This window comes from Lepidochelys kempii, chromosome 4 (genome assembly GCF_965140265.1).
Source record: "Lepidochelys kempii isolate rLepKem1 chromosome 4, rLepKem1.hap2, whole genome shotgun sequence".
Classification (NCBI taxonomy): Eukaryota; Metazoa; Chordata; order Testudines; family Cheloniidae; genus Lepidochelys; species Lepidochelys kempii.
In genome coordinates, this window is record NC_133259.1 from 118,789,394 (window position 1) to 118,807,201 (window position 17,808).

At 41.3% G+C, this 17,808-nt stretch overlaps 1 protein-coding gene across 6 annotated transcripts in view; it reads right to left on the minus strand.

Annotated features, from left to right (window-relative positions):
- ACOX3 (acyl-CoA oxidase 3, pristanoyl) overlaps nt 1-17,808 on the minus strand; it is a 65,050-nt gene that overhangs the window by 18,516 nt on the left and 28,726 nt on the right. For all 6 annotated transcript variants that reach the window (XR_012158736.1, XM_073342625.1, XM_073342626.1 and 3 more), the window contains 6 exons: nt 9,609-9,705; nt 9,138-9,320; nt 6,790-6,912; nt 5,510-5,630; nt 3,472-3,594; nt 2,513-2,626 (listed from right to left, as the gene is read on the minus strand). Coding sequence is in view for 5 of the 6 variants with exons in the window: in XM_073342625.1 (XP_073198726.1) it covers nt 2,513-2,626; nt 3,472-3,594; nt 5,510-5,630; nt 6,790-6,912; nt 9,138-9,320; nt 9,609-9,705 (761 nt within the window). In the remaining variant the exon portion in view is untranslated. The remainder of the gene's footprint in view (nt 1-2,512; nt 2,627-3,471; nt 3,595-5,509; nt 5,631-6,789; nt 6,913-9,137; nt 9,321-9,608; nt 9,706-17,808) is intronic.

Here is a 17,808-nt window from a genome sequence, read left to right on the forward strand (position 1 = left end):
TGGTCTAGCCTGTTCCAGCAGTCTGGCTCTGGTATGCCTGAAGCAGGAGATGGGAGCTCTGGTGAGTACTCATTTTACTTTGATAGTGCATGGTTGCATAAGGTAGAGGTGTCTTTTAATTTGCTACATGGTGCATGTGGGAGAAGGGATTGAAATTAACAACACTAGGTACTGTTTGCGTCTGCTTCACATTTTCCTGTGCAGCCACGCAGTGGAGGTCTTGCAAAACAGTTTGTTAATGCACACGGGGATCTCCTGGGAATCCTCCATAGAGATAAAACGGTTACCCACCTTCTTGTAACTGTCGTTCTTCAAGATGTGTTGTTCACATCCATTCCAATCAGGTGTGTGCGCGTGCCGTGTGCACAGTCGTTGGAAACTTTTTCCCTTAGCAGCTCCCATCAGGTTGGCTGGGGAGGCCCCTGGGGTGGCGCCTTCATGGTGCTCAATATATGACCCTGCCGACCCAACCCCTCCTTCAGTTCTTTCTTACCATATGTGGCGGCCGTTGGAATTGTCTCACTTGCCTTGCAAGTACTCCCTTAGCTTAGTTATCTAGTTCTCTTTTTTTCAGAATACTGTTACTAGGTGCTTGCAGTGATCCCTTGGGTCAAACCCTCGGGTCAAGCTCACCATGATTAGCGCTCTGGCCATGCTTGCCAAGGAAAAGTGAGAAAGAGGTATGTAACTTTTATGCGTTTATGATTCAAGACTATGAGTCAAATCACAATACTGACTCTGTGTACTGTTTCTTTTGTTTCTGCAGATGTGCTCTTGAGGGCCAGCTCCTACACACTGTCAGATAAGGAGGTGAATGAGGAAAAGTAAGGGCAGCTCTCATTTTGTAGTCCTTGTGCTGTAGGGCGGGATTGAGCTCTGCACAGAGTTGAAGGAAGGTGGCTTTATGCACATGAAAGTTCTGCAGCCACTGCTCCTCATCCCATATCTGCATCACAATCTGATCCCACCACTCAGTGTTTGTTTCCCGTAGCAACAGTCCACCGTGTGCAGCTGTTCCGTGAATACCAACATCAATCTTGAATTGTTTCTTTCCATGGCACACAACAGCTCATGAAATACTGCAGGATCAGCAGTTCATAACACTTATCACTAGACTGGTGAGCAGTGCAGGATCCATGCTTTCAGGCAGAGATGGCAGGTGCAAAGTTTACAGGGGCAGTTGAAAAATGTCCTGAAATGCAGCTGGAAGACCTTGGAATTTTGGGATGGAGAAAACTCCCAGAACTCTTAGCAGGAGAAGGTGATGACTTGCATAGTGGGATAGCTACCCACAGTGCACTGCTCTCTCTGTCAGTGCTAGAACACCAACTGTGGACGCACTCTGCTGACACAAGGAGCATTGTATGAACATGCACAGGCGATGTAATTATAACAGTTTATGATAATCGATGTAACTTAAGTCGACTTAACTCTGTGGTGTAGACATGGCCTCTCCTAAAAACAATACAATAGTGGAGGACAACTACCAACAAATACAACTTTAGAGGAACAATAACAACATTTTACTTGAAGAATACATGCAAGCCAATATTGCATGAAACCATTCTGTCTAGCAATTTCATGCTAGAATTCAATTTGCACATTTTGTGCCAATGAGACATATTAAGAAATGAAAATTTGGTCCCTAGTAAATTGCAGTGTGCATCACACAACATAAATAAATAGTAAAATGCAATTTGATGGAGAATATATTATAAGAAGTGATAGTTGACCTGAAAAAAGCACTGGATCAGGTGAGAATTCAAATGTTCAGCTGTCAGCTTTTCAGATCTAGAGTTGGACGAATAATACAGAAAACTTTGTACATTTTTATAGGATCTTTACATTTTTGAAAAATACCAACTCTATAAGTTGGCTGAAAAATAGCAAATATTTTTGCCAAAAAAAAATCATCAAAAATTTGAAAATTTTAAACCAGCTCTGACTGATTCCTTTTGCTGTCTAGAAAGCAGGCTGAAACGACATAGCACTTCTCACGGCGACCCAGGTTACAAGTAGCTCAAGAATAGCACCTGTTTTTAGTGTGTCTGTTTTGGAATGAAACCAAAAGATGAAGAGCTGTGCAAAAGTAGGAATAAAAACACCCAACAGATCAAGTTAATTCACATTTTAATCTGAATTAGTTTACCCATTCTAGTTCTCTTGCAGTCAAGGCTCTACACATATCATAATAAATACCAGAGGAAAAACATTGCTTATTAGGGATCATAGAATCATAGGATTAGAAGGGACCACAAGGGCCATCTAGTCTAACCCCCTACCACGATGCAGGATGTTGTGTCTAAAAGGATGTGCCGTAATTTGAGCTCCCTTGAATACTGTGAGTTTGGAAGCATCACTCAGTCTCTAATGCTTATAGGTAAGCTGTCTGCTTACAAAAGATGGTGGAAAAATACAGAGCGGACAAAGAGAGAGAAGAAAAATCAGCTGGCTGGGTGGAAGGGACAGACTGAAAATAACTATTTGTATCGAGAAAATAGAAAATGGCTACCTGAGGAGTCCATGCAGTCTTCAACACTAGAGGCTGTGAATTTCTGGCCAAGAATAAGACTGTAGTCTTCCAAAAAATTTACTGTTCCAAGAGGGGATGCAATAGGAGCTTTATCTGGAATACCAATGATGAATTGATTAGTTACAAAGTCGGTGTCAGACTATTTTGAGGTAAAACACTATCCTAGGGTTAGGTTTACTCTTTCTTGATAGGCCAGGTGCAGAAATGCCAAAATATTTAGCTTATTACTGCCTAGTGGGGATTCAGCCGAATAAGGAGAGGTGAATAAGTGCTGAGGAGCTGACCTGGCTGGTTGCAAGCTCCCAGTGGAGTGGAGATTGTAGATTCAATACCCATGAATGGGTTTTCCACACCTGGAAGATCTTGGCCAGAATCTTTGCCAGCAATTTGTCCCGTGATCTTTTATCCAGAAAACAACAAAAGGCTATAATAATAATTATTCAGTTCGGCTCAACATTCTGCAACTTGTACTCTCAGTGCCTAGCACCAGAGTTCATTTGGAATGAATGACACGGATTCAGATGCTATTTAATGCGTATAAGGGTGGTCGGAGATAGATAGCCTTTATATTATTTTTCAAGGACCACAGAGCCCCCCTCTCTGTGCAGAAAGCTTCCAATGACTTCCAGTGGACTTGGGAGTTTGAATCCCTAGCAGATACAGCACCAAGCCCTACATTACTTTTTATCATGTTAATTTTTCAAAACCTACTTACAACATGGAATACAACTAGTTACAACGAGGTCCAGATACTGTGGAGATTGATGCAATAGAAATATATAGAGAGAGATCAAGACACTTGTTTATGAAGGTACCTAGCATGTTATTTATGATCTACAAATAATGATTAAATAAATTCTGTCAGTATGAAATGATCTCCTAATCTTGTTACCAAATCACCACTAAATCTAAAACAAGATATAGTATGACATGCTAACCTTGGTGTTTAGCATTCACCCAGCTCAGTAAGTAGTTGCTGGTTTGCTGAAGCAGAACGTTATTGTCTCCTTCATATGTGCAGTTTGGGTCATTGTCATTTCGAATATCACCTAGACGATTCACTTTTAAAAGAAAAGTCACAAATTTTAATTCATAATGTAACTCAATCATTATAGAAACATGGGTCAAAAGAACTTGGAAACAATTATGATTAAAAAAATCTGTGATTAAAAAAAATAAGAAATTGGAATCAGTTTCCAATACAATATAATTATTCTTATCAACAGATGACGCTGAAAAGTTACCCTTTGTTTACAAAACTAAATACATGGGAGCAAATTTTCAGAAGCATGACATCCATTTTATGAGGGCAATCTGCATGTGCAAAATCTGCATCTGTATTTCTCCTCCTTCATAGGAATTGCAAGGGCAGTCTGGATAGTTGTAACTGCCTGATGGCCAGTGCAAATATTCCACTTCGCACCTGAAATTCATTTTGTGGGTGCAGATTTTGCATCTGCAAATTGGATCTGTGTGACACTGTACCTCAAAGTAGCACCCTGGAACCCCCATCTTCACCACTGTGATATGATTATGATATGTTTTGTACAAAGAATGCCTTGTGAGCTATCATTTAAGAAGTTTTGATCTGTTGAACATTAACATCCTGTTGAATTGTATGTGCTATCATTATATGTGACGTTACGAAGTACTGCTCTGTATGTGTTACTGAAATATGTTGTGAAGTGGATTGCACAGCTAGCCTTTCAGTAGCAACAAAGGAGCAACTATCACTGGCCAGATAGGCGTTGATGGCCCATCAAGAAGAATCCACTCTTCCAGAGGCTTCTCGGAGAGGGCACGTATGCAATGAGGGCTACCTAACCCCCACCTCACAGCAAGTATCTTTCTAGCAGCTGGAAGAAAGTATAAAAGAGGAACAGTGACATCATCACTTGGCCTCTCTCCTCCCGCATCTCAACACCTGGGAGAGCATCTGGAAGACAAAGAGTTTGAACCAGGGAGATTGGTCCCAGGCTGGGAAGGGAATCTAGCCTGTGTATTAAGGACTGTGAGCTGCCTGTAACACCTATTAGGGTGAGAAGAGCTATTTGATTCAGATCTTGCTTTGGCCATGTCTACACTTACAAACTTACAGTGGCACAGCGGTACTGGTATAGCTGTGTGGCTGAAAGAGCACTTGTGTAGCTGCGTTATGCTGACAGGAGAGAGCTCTCCCGTCGACATAATAAAGCCAGCTCAATGAGCGGCGGCAGCTACGTTGGCAGGAGAGGGTCTCCTGCTGACACAGTGCTGTGCACATGAGCACTTATGCCAGCAACACATATGTCGCTCAAGGGGATATTTTTTTCACACCTCTGAGCGACAAAAGTTTTGCCAACATAAGTGCTAGCGTAGACATGGCCATAGTCTGTTAAAGTTAGAATTTAGACTGCGTTTCTATTTTTATTTCCTATGTAACCAACTTTGATCTCTGTCTGCTACTTATAATCGTTTAATATTTATCATTCTGTAGTTAATAAAACTGTTTTATATTTTATTTAAAACTGTGTGGTTTTGATTAAAGTGCCTGGGAAATCTCAGCAACGGTTTGAAAGGACTGTTGCACGTCCCTTTGTTGGCCTGACAAACTAATTAATGAGCTTGCACTATCCAATGGAGTCTTGAGCAGTGAAAGATGGTATATTGCTGGGGTGCAAGGCTGGGGTGATTGCTGGGTGTGAGTCTCCACATGCTGATGGCTGAGTGATAATAGCACCTGGAGGGGTTGGCGGTTTGTCACTGGCATAGCATTGTGAGAGACCGCCCAGGCTGGAGGGTTAAGGGGGCATAGCGGTCCGACCGCTCCAGGTTGTACCCTGGGGACACCATCACAATATGTAAAAAGGAAGATGGGGCCAAAGCTCTTTTGAAAACTTACTGCCACTGATACATACACCTGTACCCAACAAAAACTGTGACAGAAATGTGTGCAAACAATTTTTGACTTTATCTATTCAGGAATTTGTAACTTACTGGCCAGGTAACCATGTCCTCCACAAGCTTCTCGACATTCCTGTGCCGCTTGCTGGGCAGTCCAGGAGGCCAGTGGTTTACCACCAGTAGACAAGGCATGAATCTCACGTCCAATTTCAGCCTTTGTAAAAAAAAAAAAAAAAGCTCATGGTAAATAATGTTTTTTAAACAAAACAAGTACAAGAATACACACAAAAAGCTAAGGGTGAAATTCATCCATGCGACTGCCAAAGTCTTGACCAAGACCAGGGATTGAACCAAATACTAAAAACATGAATACCTCTTGAACAAAAAAGAGCCAGGCTCTCTAGCTGTGAGCTGTATACAGACCCACATCCTCTATGGACTGGTCACAAAAGGAGACACACTAACCGGGGTGCAAGGCCTACACCATTTAACTTGGCTTGCACAAAGCCTGAGGGTTTAAGTGAGAATGAAGTGATAAACAGTCACTGTGCAGACCTTGACACAGGGGTGAATTCCACCTTAAGTTATTACAAAAATAATTCTACTTACAAAAAGACTATAAAAAACTATATAGTGCACTTATGCTGGTCAGAGTCAGGCTCTGTAAAGTGCAGAGAGATCAAAATATTTCCTTGACAGAGACTGCCAAGAAATTCATTGTACTGCTCATTTAACCCACATTTCATAAATGTTAATATTTTACGTTATTTTCAAATGTATTAACTTGAACTGCAAACTTGAGCCTGACTCTGAAAATATATTGTTCTGGCTTATTACAGAAACTCTCTGACATGTATCTCATGCAGTGTCAACTTCAGTTGACCAAAACTGAATCTTCATTAAGGCAATGCAGAGAGGCAAGGGGGATGAGGTAATATCTTTTATTGGACCAACTTCTGTTGGTGAAAGAGACAAGCTTTTAATCTTACACAGAGCTCTTCTTCAGGTCTGGGGAAGGTATTCTATGTATCACAACTAAATACCAGGTGGAATAGATTATTTAGTATAAGTAGTGCATATTGCAAAAGCCCATTGAAGGTGCAGTGACCAGTAATTACTTAGGCCTCTATTCAAGAAGAAACATCTCTGTTTAGGAAAGAACTCGAACGTATGCTTAAATCCCATTGAAGTCATCAGAACATAAACCCATGATCAAAGTTACCTGCTTTCCTGGCCTTTAACACTAATGTTTCTCACCACTCGTCCCCTCATTTCTGAGCCACTTGTGTATACAGGTCCTTGGTTTAACAATTGGAAGTTTACTGCATTGAAAACCCGAGTTGCAATTAAAAGGATATGTATAAACATTTCACCTGTCTTGGACTCTTATCCTTCATCAGAAGACCTATGTGAAATTCTATGAAGTTCATGAACAAAGACTTGGAGAAATGGTCTAAGGCATATGTAGCTGCCAGATAGGGAAGCAGGCGCCATTGCTGGAATGAAAATTAAATCTGTGTGAGGGAAGGTGGATATATACAGATTATTAGGGGCTTTTCCAAGAATACTCAGAACCCCTGTGGTATATTTTTTCAGTTTCTAGAAAACTACCATATTTCAACTTCAATCTTCTAATTATTAAGAATTAATATAGTTATAATACATTAATATTAATACAATTCTATATTATCCAAATATAGACTATATTGTTTGCGTTTATGTTCAATTAGTAATTAGAGGTGGATGGGAAACAATTTTCCGGTCCCACAAAAATCTGAGACTTCAAAAAAAAAATTCCCATCCCAAGTGAGGACAAATCAACTTTTCATAAACCAAAAATCCCCACCCCCCAAAAAGAAGAATTTGGGTCAACTGAAACATTTAAATAATTTTGAAATGTTTTGATTCTGTTTTTGTTTTTTTCCTACCACAAGTAGTTTAAATTTCAAAATGAAAAGTCATTTTGTACCAGAAGGTGGAGTTTTTCATTTCAAAAATAATTCTGACAATTTAAAAACTTCTTTGGATTGAGAAATTTGTTGAAATCAACCCTCTCCAGTGAACAGTTATGGTTTTGACAAATTGGCATTTTTCAATGAAAAATGTTTCATTGAAAAATTCCCAACCAGCTATTTTTGTAATGGCCCTTTAAATCAGTAAAGTAAATAAACCTTCTTCACAGGAATGCTCATGGTGAAACCATCCAAGTTCGTGGTTCCTATTAATTTTTGATAAACATCAGATTAAACCAGCACACTGGTTCAATGAAATTCTTTGGGGGCAGAGATCATCTTTTTATCCTGTGTTTGTACAGTTTCTGACTTGGGCTACAGCAATACAAATAATTATTTCTATATTTTCAAAGGTTAATAAAGAGAAAAGGCTAAAGTAATGCACACAAACATGATAACGAACTGTGCATTGACAAAACCAATGGTAAGGTGGAGGGTATTCTTCTTATTGTTTTCTTTAATACCCACAATGTTGTAGGCAATGTTTACACACAAACACCCTACCCCTAAGAGCTTTCAATTGATGATGACAAGCCAAATCAAAAGATGAGAAAGAGAAATATAATCAAAAGAGGTACAGTTGTTATATAAGTTATGCACTTCTTGGTTTGTTAAATAATTTACACTTCAATGGTATCTGACTGCCCCTAATTTATCTATGATTAGTTTGCCTGTTTCTTGACGGCCGCAAGGAAGAAGTGGGTCTTGAGGATAATATAGAGTACAGCCCTTATGGGTCAGTTGAAGGAAGGTGCTCCATGGATAGGGAACAGCATGGAAGTAGGTGCAACACGGGTTGTGGGAGATGTGGAAAAGAGGGTAGTCAGGGCGAGCATCACCAAGGGACTATGGAAGAAACAAAATGTGAGACAAAAGCAAATAAACAGAGAGGGGCAGAGCTGTGAGGACCTTGAAGGTCAGGATAAGAAATCTTGAATTTGATGCAGTGGAGAAGTAGAAGTCAGGAGAAGGATTCAGCAGATGGGGTTACATGTTCAGAACAATAGATGAGGAAGATGATCTTAGCAGCTACATTTGGAATAGACTGGAAGATGATGTCGATGTAGGGCAGACCAACCCAAAAGAAAGCATGATGAAAGTTGATATGAAACCAGAGTTTCTGAAAAGTAACAAGTTCCCTCCCACCAATGTCAGAAAAGTGCTTCTAAGAGCTCAATAATATATTTGGGTTTCAGTATTCCAGGGTCTGATTCTTATTTACACAAAGCCGATTTACACCTCTCTGGCAGTGAGAGGTGGGTGCTTTAAGGCCTCTTTACATTGCCAGATTGATGTAAAGGGGCCTAAGGGCTTGTCTACACTTACAGTGCTGCAACAGCTAGTGCTTAGTGAAGATTCAACCTGTGCTGACGGGAGAGATTCTCCAGTTGGCCTAGGTACTCCATCTCCCCGAGCGGCAGTAGCTATCTTTGTGGGAGAAGCCCTCCCAATGACATAGTGCTGTCTACAGTGGGGGTTACGTCAGTATAACTATGTGGTCAGGGGTGTGGCTAGAGAAGTTGGTAGTATAAACCAAGTCTTACTGAGAATCAAGCCTTCAGAACTCTATAGGGCCAGACATTCAGCTAGTGTAACTTCATTGCTTTCAATGCAGCTATGCTGATTTACTTAAGCTGAGGATCTGGCTTTATATTTTAATACATTGCCTAGATTTGAATGAAATGCCATATTGTAGATTTAGTTAGTACCTGCATTTGGTATTCCAGGACTGGTATTTCTTCTTCATCTGTTGGTCCAAACTGACGGCGTGTGGCTGAGAAGCGAATGGCTATTGATAAGGCAAGCTTTAAATTAACCACAGACATGCCTATGATCATAACTCTACCACTGGACAAAGCCCCAAGAGATGCGCCAAAACGCTGCTTGAGATCCTGAGGGAATAAAAGACACACTAAATGGGCAGGTTCAGCCATTCCATAGCTTCATAATTGCACTGCCTGCAACATCAGAATCGTGGTAGTTATGCCAAATGCTATACTTTCAAAGGCTCACTCAAGGAGTTAGCACCCATTGACTTTAATGGCCAATGCATTACTAAAACCCCATTCAGATCTGAAAATAGAAGGGAGCAGTTAATAGGTTTGAAAAAAAAATACAAACAATTCCTTCATAGCATATTTGATAGACTGGATTCATTGCACATACAGTTCATCGCATACCTTAAATGAGCTGATGTATACCCCCTCAGCTGTGACATCTCCAGTCCTGTTCAAAACGTTTTCTTTAGGTATCTTGACATTGTGAAACATAGCAAACCTGTTCAAGTAAATAACTATATTAATAATAAAATAGGAAGATGCTTCACGACATAGCTTGGGTATATGCCCCAACAGATGGCCATGATGCATTAACGGCTGGCTGCATGAAGATTTCATGCACAACAGTGAACTGAAAACAATATCACACCACTTTAGAGTCAGATTCAGCCACAGAGAGGAGGATGCCTGCGAGAATACAGGTCTCCACATAAAAAAGTTCTATGAAACGCAAGCTGGGTACGTTTTCTGTTACTCTTTTTATTTCTTATGTTAAATTTGTTTTGGTTTTTCGAAATAAGTATGACGCCTCCAGGAAAGACCCTCACTGACTGCACCTGTATTTTTTTTCTGCTGAGTTATTTGACCAGCCAACATTTAAAATATCATGTCCTGTGATTATCTTTAAAAGAAAGAGATTTTGCAGAAAGAAGAGCAATGAGAGGAAGGACTGTCTTCTGGTTAAGACACTAGACATGGACTTATGCAAGCTATTTCACTCTGTGTCTCTATATACAAATGGGGACAATGAAACCTTTGTCTATCTTGTCTATTTTGAGTCAGATTCTTACACTCATATTCAGGTCAAATCATGTGTTACTCCACAAATAATACCATTGAACTGAATGCCTCATTCGTGATGTAAAATACTGCTTAATATAAATAAGGAAATCAGAATCTGGTTCTGAGTTTGTAAATTCTTTGGGGCAGGGACTGTCTATTACTATGTGTTTGTACAATCCCTAGCACAACAGGGCCCTGAATTTGATCAAATATCCAACATCAACATCAACAAGAACAACTCTAGGAAGTGCTAGAGGAGCCAACTAGGGGGGGCGCTTTTCTTGACCTGCTGCTCACAAACCGGGTAGAATTAGTGGGGGAAGCAAAAGTGGATGGGAATCTGGGAGGCAGTGACCATGAGTTGGTTGAGTTCAGGATCCTGACGCAGGGAAGAAAGGTAAGCAGCAGGATACGGACCCTGGACTTCAGGAAAGCAGACTTCGACTCCCTCAGGGAACGGATGGCCAGGATCCCCTGGGGGACTAACTTGAAGGGGAAAGGAGTCCAGGAGAGCTGGCTGTATTTCAAGGAATCCCTGTTGAGGTTACAGGGACAAACCATCCCGATGAGTCGAAAGAATAGTAAATATGGCAGGCGACCAGCTTGGCTTAATGGTGAAATCCTAGCGGATCTTAAACATAAAAAAGAAGCTTACAAGAAGTGGAAGGTTGGACATATGACCAGGGAAGAGTATAAAAATATTGCTCGGGCATGTAGGAATGTTATCAGGAGGGCCAAATCGCACCTGGAGCTGCAGCTAGCCAGAGATGTCAAGAGTAACAAGAAGGGTTTCTTCAGGTATGTTGGCAACAAGAAGAAAGCCAAGGAATGTGTGGGCCCCTTACTGAATGAGGGAGGCAACCTAGTGACAGAGGATGTGGAAAAAGCTAATGCACTCAATGCTTTTTTTGCCTCTGTTTTCACTAACAAGGTCAGCTCCCAGACTGCTGCGCTGGGCATCACAAAATGCGGAAGAGATGGCCAGCCCTCTGTGGAGATAGAGGCAGTTAGGGACTATTTAGAAAAGCTGGACGTGCACAAGTCCATGGGGCCGGACGAGTTGCATCCGAGAGTGCTGAAGGAATTGGCGGCTGTGATTGCAGAGCCACTGGCCATTATCTTTGAAAACTCGTGGCGAACCGGGGAAGTCCCGGATGACTGGAAAAAGGCTAATGTAGTGCCAATCTTTAAAAAAGGGAAGAAGGAAGATCCTGGGAACTACAGGCCAGTCAGCCTCACCTCAGTCCCTGGAAAAATCATGGAGCAGGTCCTCAAAGAATCAATCCTGAAGCACTTGCATGAGAGGAAAGTGATCAGGAACAGCCAGCATGGATTCACCAAGGGAAGGTCATGCCTGACTAATCTAATCGCCTTTTATGATGAGATTACTGGTTCTGTGGATGAAGGGAAAGCAGTGGATGTATTGTTTCTTGACTTTAGCAAAGCTTTTGACACGGTCTCCCACAGTATTCTTGTCAGCAAGTTAAGGAAGTATGGGCTGGATGAATGCACTATAAGGTGGGTAGAAAGCTGGCTAGATTGTCGGGCTCAACGGGTAGTGATCAATGGCTCCATGTCTAGTTGGCAGCCGGTATCAAGTGGAGTGCCCCAAGGGTCGGTCCTGGGGCCGGTTTTATTCAATATCTTCATAAATGATCTGGAGGATGGTGTGGATTGCACTCTCAGCAAATTTGCGGATGATACTAAACTGGGAGGAGTGGTAGATACGCTGGAGGGGAGGGATAGGATACAGAAGGACCTAGACCAATTGGAAGATTGGGCCAAAAGGAATCTGATGAGGTTCAATAAGGATAAGTGCAGGGTCCTACACTTAGGACGGAAGAACCCAATGCACAGCTACAGACTAGGGACCGAATGGCTAGGCAGCAGTTCTGCGGAAAAGGACCTAGGGGTGATAGTGGACGAGAAGCTGGATATGAGTCAGCAGTGTGCCCTTGTTGCCAAGAAGGCCAATGGCATTTTGGGATGTATAAGTAGGGGCATAGCGAGCAGATCGAGGGACGTGATCGTTCCCCTCTATTCGACATTGGTGAGGCCTCATCTGGAGTACTGTGTCCAGTTTTGGGCCCCACACTTCAAGAAGGATGTGGATAAATTGGAGAGAGTCCAGCGAAGGGCAACAAAAATGATTAGGGGACTGGAACACATGAGTTATGAGGAGAGGCTGAGGGAGCTGGGATTGTTTAGCCTGCAGAAGAGAAGAATGAGGGGGGATTTGATAGCTGCTTTCAACTACCTGAAAGGGGGTTCCAAAGAGGATGGCTCTAGACTGTTCTCAATGGTAGCAGATGACAGAACGAGGAGTAATGGTCTCAAGTTGCAGTGGGGGAGGTTTAGATTGGATATTAGGAAAAACTTTTTCACTAAGAGGGTGGTGAAACACTGGAATGCGTTCCCTAGGGAGGTGGTAGAATCTCCTTCCTTAGAGGTTTTTAAGGTCAGGCTTGACAAAGCCCTGGCTGGGATGATTTAACTGGGAATTGGTCCTGCTTTGAGCAGGGGGTTGGACTAGATGACCTTCTGGGGTCCCTTCCAACCCTGATATTCTATGATTCTATGACAATATAGAATCAACACAGTGAAAGGGAACTGGAAAAAGGCATTATTGTACAGGAGCTCCAGCTATGATTTTTGCTCGCTGATACGATGTAGCATCTTAAAAAGAAATTAATATTGATAGAAGCTACATAAACAGGACACATCTTTTTCAGAAAATCATGTACTAGTCATTTTCAGTCAATTAGACAATAAGGGCTGGCATAGTATCATAACAGCAGCTCCATTTCTGAATATCTCAGCATCTAATATTGCTTGAAAATCTGTATTAATAATCAAAGCAAATTCCTCATACTTGCCAATACAGGCAAATATATTTAATAGCACGCGAGAGAGCCAGGTCTTTTACATCAATAAATTATACAAGCTTTACAATGCTACATGTACTTTAAAAATATGAGTAATTTCCAAGGAAACATATCTGCATACTGTATTTATTCTGCCTCAGAGATACAGGGCATTTCTTGACTGAGCAATATATACTCATACAAATGGTTGAAATGTGCAGACTAACTGAGCATCAGATTCTTGAATCCTTACTCTGCATATAGACTCACTGATTTTGGTGGGACTACTTAAGAAGTAAGGTACTACACGGTGAGAGTGAGGGTGGTGGAGTCAAGTACAATATTTACAGAAATCCATCTTGGACAATGGTTTTGGATCCTCTACAAAAAATGTGGGTTTTTTTAAAGATAAAAGATCTTTTGGTTTATATGCAACCCTCTGCTTTCCCCACCCCGAAATAAACCCATCAAAGCTAAAATAAATCCCCAACAGCCTGTCCCCGCCTAATATTTGATAGTGACAAAATGTACAGGCTAGGTACAACCACAGCATGCCTGTGATACTAGGATCTCCTCTTGTAAATACTTACTGGGGGGATGTAATGCTTATTACTACTGCGAGCTGTCCTACTGAAGTGAATGACAATACCCCCAGTAGTAATTTTGGTGGAGAAGACTGTAACCTACCTCATGGACCCACACAGGTTCTTAATACCCCTTACGTCCCTATATGAGCTACCTGCATTCCTTGTGCGAGCACAAGAAGGAGGGCAAGTCCTAGAGGCTAACAGCTAGTTTCCACCCACAGAGGTGAGCAGGGACTTGGCAAAACATAAGTGAAACCATCTGAGATAGCTGAGCCAATCTCAGGGATGGACTCATCCAGTCCAGCTTCTTTCTCTCTAAAAAAAAAAATGGGGGACAGGGTGAGCAAAAGACCTATCACAGTCATGGCTGTTGATTCTAGAAGGAAGCTCCACCCCTGCTTAAGAGTTGCTTCTGACATCATTACCTGTGGAGAGGTAGGAGCAGGCCTAGAGGCAGCAGTTGCTACCTGGAGAAAGATGCCTCAGGCAGCAAGTGATTTAAAAAGTGATGGTCAATAAACTAGTATCTCAAACCATGCTTTGAAGCCAAGGACAATTCCATTGCTTGCATCACTTCTCCATTCATAAATCTGATATACTCTGCTAAATTTCACTACTAGGGAACTTTCTATTAGTTCAATCTTAATTGGAAGCCTGATATGCATTCAGTCACATGACCCTTTTAAAATCCAGCCTCAATATTAAAAGTTTAGTAAACAGAACCAATCTGATTTGTGTAAAATTAGCATATGGGTACAATTCTGCAAATACCTATGCATGCTAATAACTTTACTTATGTGAGTAGCTCTGTTTATTTCAGTATGACTATACACTTGTGTAAAGCTACTCATTTAAACATTCTGAGCCTTTAATACTCAATTTCAAGTCCAGCGAGTCTCTTTTATAACACCATACTGAAGATGTATAGCTATTTATATGAGAATATAAATTACCCAAATATTCTCACCTACTAATTCTAAGAAGCAAAAAAAGAAATAACAAAATAAGTTGCGTGTTGCTGTAGTGAGTGCTCTTAACGGACCAGCTACAAAAGCAAAACGCCAGACATACAGAGTATTGTTTCATTGTTTCTATACTGCATAAAAGATTATCCAGAATGACCTTGATGGAAAAAAAATCCATACCAGCACATTTCTTATAACTAGTGAACCAGAAAATTAAATTACATTCGCTTAACAGTAACTGATCTTCTCGGTATTATACTTTATGGGTTACATATTTACTGCTTTTTCCTCAGCTAATATCTAAATAAATACATATAGCAAATGGTAAAACCATTAAAAAGCTTGAATAAGTGAGCAGAAAGATAATTTACAAATCCACTGACAACTACCGTGACTGAAGAAGTGAGATTTATTGTTTATGAAGACTAATGATGAAAATAAAAGCAGACACATCTAGGACTCTGGATTTGGATGGGCTTATGAAACTACAGCCAGTTCTCCAAGAACTGTTATGCTTTTAAAATCTTATTTTTTTTATAGTTAACCATACAAACCAATTGGAAGGTGATGTTGGAACATATTAAAAATAAATAAGATTTCATAAAGTTATAGATCACATTTTGAATGGCTATTCTCTCAGAAAACATAATAAACAGACACAGATCATATCTGTCAACAAGTTTAGGGGAAAATCCATTTAAATGAATGGAAGAGCACACAAGAACCTACGCAATGGGCAAGGTACATGTAGTGGTGACATTGGAATCCACCTTTCCTGTGGCCTCCAGAGCAGTTAGTGTGATCAGGGCTCGACTCATTTTGTGTTCTGACAGATGGCTCTTATCTGTAAATATACATTATTGGGATAATTCCATCGGGGTCTGCCTCTGGTTATGTGTTCTTCGTCATGGATAAGTTGACAAGTTCACAGATTTTAAGACCAGAAGGGACCACTAGATCGAGTCTGACCTCCTGTATAACACAACAGGCCATCAAATTTTACCCCATTAACTGCCGTAGTGAGCCCAACTTGTGTTTGGCTAATGCAAATCTTCCATAAAGGCATCCCATCTTGATTTAGACTTCCACCCGCACTATTAAAAAATTGTGCCTTACTTCTTGTGTTAAACATTGGACTGCATCCCAACAAAATAATGAATATACTGCTCTCCAAACTTATTTCACCCATCACCATTCAGCAGCCATTATCATTGCATTGCATTCCCACTTGAGAAGGGCAGTCTCATCCCCACAATAGCCTCTATGTCAGGGATCTAGGGTTGACAGTGTCCCAGTGCTGCTGCATTGCTAATCAGTGTCCCACATACAATATTTTACAAATAATATACACAGGAAATGTTATAAATCTAGTACTCTGAGGTTTTCCACCATTCACCTGCATTCATCACTGATGCATAACTGGGCTACACGTATTCCTGCCTGGATCAGTTAGGCAGGGTGAAGTCACAATCCCACAGCAGCCTCTCTGTCAGGTCTGTGGCCAGTGGTGCGGAGAATATTTCAAGCAAAATTAATCTCTCTTCCCTTAAATCATGCTACAATCATTAATCTGGAGCTCAGTAACATGGATAAAAGTGAGCAGCTGGAAAAGCAGCACACTCCCTTTGCCAGTACTAAAGTAATAAACTGTTACCTGCAGTGCAGATGGCAAGACTGTGCTTTTAGGGAATTTCAAACCCACTCAGATCTCTTTTGATGGCCAGCTTCTGTTTTTGACTATCTTGAGAATTTTGAAGTGGCAATTCCTTTAATCCTCCTAGCCAGATGTAGCCGGCATGGGGATGGGATTGGAAGATTGGGGATCAGTGATGGTTACAGGGCACAATGATCAAGTAACGTTAGAGGCAGAGTAGACCAAGGGCAGAACAGGGGGCATAGAGGGATGATGAAAGCCTGCAGAAGACAGAAAGACCAGTCACACATTTTTGGAATCTGGAAGCTCACAAAGGGATGAGGTTGAAGAGGGTGCCGGGAAGGGTGCCGGGAAGCTGGGGAAAAGTTTTTAAAGAAGCATTTTAGGCCATATTGCCACAGTCAAAAGTAGAAGCTTGCATCTCTAACAGTAACACACAGTAGCTATGTTAATACACCCACCTCATTTTATAGTAGCTATAACTGTGCCAGGCATTTCATGGAAGAGACAAAAAGACACAGACCCCCACCTCACTGTGCTTACATTAAGGCCCAATCCTGCAATGAGCTCTGTGTGGGTGGACCCTTGCGTATGCAGAGAGCCACACTGGTTCTGGTGAGACTCTGTGCGGAAAGAGGCTGTGGGAAGCTTACTGCAGGGCAGGGGGCTTAATTTTAGATGTTCCAAAATGAGCGGGAGCGACAAATTGCAGAGACAATCTGGACAAGGGCTACGATCACAGCTTAGGCTGTGCACTCCAGGAAGGTTCTGTTTAAGATTTTTGTTATTTTTTAAGTATAAAATAAGAATTGAGAGAGAAGATGGAGAACATTAATAATTCACATTGCACAGCAACTAGTTCGACTTAAACGGAGACTTTAAAATATACAGGGCACACGCTGTGTGTGATTCAGGGTTATTAGGAGAACGGCAGCTTTGGCACTGCCCGACTTGGGTGTGTTCAAATTTGTAAAACTTCATGTAGACTGTTTTTAAGTTGTTTAACACGTTAAGATATTTCAATCTGTTTGCTTTACTACTGTTATTACTGTGAGCAGCCAGTCAGAGTCAGTGCAAACTCACGTTGTTTCACAAGACATCAGAGATTTAGATTTTGAGCTTTTTGGTCTGTGTTTGTGCAGTGCCTCGCACAGTAGGGTCTTAGTTCGTGACTGGGGCTCCCAGGTGCTACTGCAATACAACTAATAAATAAATAATAATGGATTTAAAAGGGGCCTACGAAGGATGTGAGCTTGCGTGACAGCTGCCATCTTGGCCGACACACTGGGGGTTGAATGGGCGACTTCCAAAACTAAAAGCATCAGCTACTACAACTTAAATGGAAGAGCAAAGTCTTCCTAGCTGGGGGTATAACAGATTCACAGAGGGGAGCTGTAATATATACAGAACGGGCAAAAAGCAAGAAATGGTGACCTACCCTCCTTTGATAAAAGAAAAGGAGTACTTGTG